The sequence below is a fragment of the Phyllostomus hastatus genome, unplaced genomic scaffold, assembly GCF_019186645.2.
Source record: "Phyllostomus hastatus isolate PE091 unplaced genomic scaffold, TTU_PhHast_1.1 phas_contig_38, whole genome shotgun sequence".
Taxonomy (NCBI): domain Eukaryota; kingdom Metazoa; phylum Chordata; class Mammalia; order Chiroptera; family Phyllostomidae; genus Phyllostomus; species Phyllostomus hastatus.
Window position 1 is genome coordinate 8,153,386 of NW_025333869.1, and position 2,209 is coordinate 8,155,594.

The window sequence follows — 2,209 nt, forward strand, 5'->3', positions numbered from 1 at the left end:
GTTAATCATTGTGTTTCAATGTGCATTGGAAAAAAACTGTCATGTTGATGCTGTGATTACAGCAGGGATATAAAAATACCTTTACAATATAATAAATTGTTAAAGTTAATCTAGAACATCTAGATTAATCTAGAACATTTGGAGGTGGACAAAGAGGGGAAAATGGTGGTGGAAAGAGACTTCACTTGGAGTGGTCAGCAGGTGACTCAGTGTGAAGATAATGTTTTATTGAAATGTACACTTGAAACCTATATGGTTTTGTGAACCAATGCCATGCCAATAATTTCAATTAAAAAATAAAGTAAAATAAAAATAAATAAATAGGTATTCTGTGTCACAATTCCCTATCTGTCAAATGGGAATCTAACAATGCAATTTCTTAGGATTTGGGGGTATTAAAGGAGTTAAAAATATGGCACACACTTACATGGTAATGGGGATACAATGAGTGTTCAAGGAAAAGGCAAGGCGCTCCCTGGGATAAGATGGAGACACATCACCAATGCCAAAGGGGAAGTTGGGGCTTGATGTCCTGGCCAAAGCACTTCACATGCCTGACTTTTATAATTGCTTTTATTGAGCTGTAATTTACATATGCAAATCTCACTAATTTTAAGTATACAATCTGAAGAATTTTGACATATGCACATTTGTGTAACTGTTACCATGATATAGAGCATTTTCATCATCCCCTAAAATTCCCTTGTGACACTTGATAGTTCCGCTGCTGTCCCCAGCTACTGGTAACCCCTGATCTGTTTTCCCTCATAGTTTTTCCATTTTCTAGAATGTCATCTCAGTGGTATCATATACTACATGGCTTTTTCACTCTGGTTGCTTTCATTGAGCAGAATTGTGGTACATCTATACCATGCAATTTTATTCATTGATAAAAAGAATGAAGCACTGATTCATTGAGGTTCACATGTATCAGTAGTTCATTCCTTTTTATCAATGAATAAGGTTGCATTATATGGATGTACCACAATCTGTGTATTCACCAGTTGATGGCCTTTGGGGGTTTGCTCATTTTTGGTGATCGCATTCATACAGTATTTGATCTTTATCATCATTTAACTTAACACATACACCTGTCTCTATATTATTTGATCTCTATCATTGCCCCATGAGGTCAGAATTGTTATTATTCCTATTTTATGAGGAAGTGGGCACAGGGAGGTGATAGTACCTGCCAAAGGGCCCCTGGGGCCAGCACCCTTTCAGAGTCCTGAAGGTGGGTTAGGCGCTGATCCCTTGGAAACATTGATGAAATCTCCCCTACCTCTCAGGGACTGTAAAGATGGAGGTATCATCTCTGCAGCCAAGACCAGCCATTCCCCACCAGGAGGACATCTATTTTGCCTCCAGGGCCCAGGGGATGCTGATCAGAGCAGCCCCCATCATCGCAGTCCTACTCTCAATATCAGTGCTGCCATTCTTGCCTATAGGGTGATAAGGATTCCACTCAGCAAAATGTGAGTGCCTTCTACATCCACTTGCAGACTTTGCAGAGCATGGCCATGACCTGGGAGACTGAGGCCATCTTCCAGCTGGTCATTAGGAAGCCCTGCATCCATGAAGCCTAGTTCATCAAGAAGTAGAGCAGGAAAAGCTTTTCCTTTGAGATGATTTCCAACACTGACCTGTGCTGGGACCTGGAAACCAGCAAAAACAACTGCTATCCAGAACAGGATGACCTGAAACCACTGGGCCTTCAGAGAGCTGCCTACAAGAGCTGTGTGGCCTGTTGCCTGGGCTTCCCCATATTGGAGGTGCTGCTAGAGCAGGCCCAGTATGGCAGCCAAGAGGGTTTTGGCTGCAGATAGTTTTTGAGGAGATCCTGGAGAGAAGCTGAGTGCAGGGCAAAGAGCAGAAGAAAGAGGAACAGAGCCCTTCAGACAGAAGTGAAAGTCCAAGGCCCCACAGCAGGCACTTTCACAGCAGTTGCGGAAGCAATGAGCTGGAGTGATGTGCCCAGCCCTGCCCTCACCTCCTATATCTCAGCCAGTAGGATCAAGGCCACCAGGCAGGGAGAAAGGATGAACATGGAAAGGAAGGAACAAGCTGAGCCATAGAGCTGCAAGGGCCATGAGAAGACAAGGAGATGGAACCTTCCAACAGACAGAGCATTTCGTAGCCTGAATCCAAAGAGAGGGCTTCAGGTGTTTCTGATGGCAGGTGCAAGATCTGAAGGCCACAGCTGTGTGGC

The 2,209-nt window shown here is 43.7% G+C and overlaps 1 protein-coding gene across 1 annotated transcript; it reads left to right on the plus strand.

Annotated features, from left to right (window-relative positions):
- Nucleotides 1-1,300: 1,300 nt before the first annotated feature.
- FAM170B (family with sequence similarity 170 member B) lies at nt 1,301-1,969 on the plus strand. The gene is given in 3 exon segments (XM_045842423.1): nt 1,301-1,386; nt 1,388-1,818; nt 1,821-1,969. Coding segments are annotated over 3 exon segments (666 nt in total).
- The last annotated feature ends 240 nt before the right edge of the window (nt 1,970-2,209 follow it).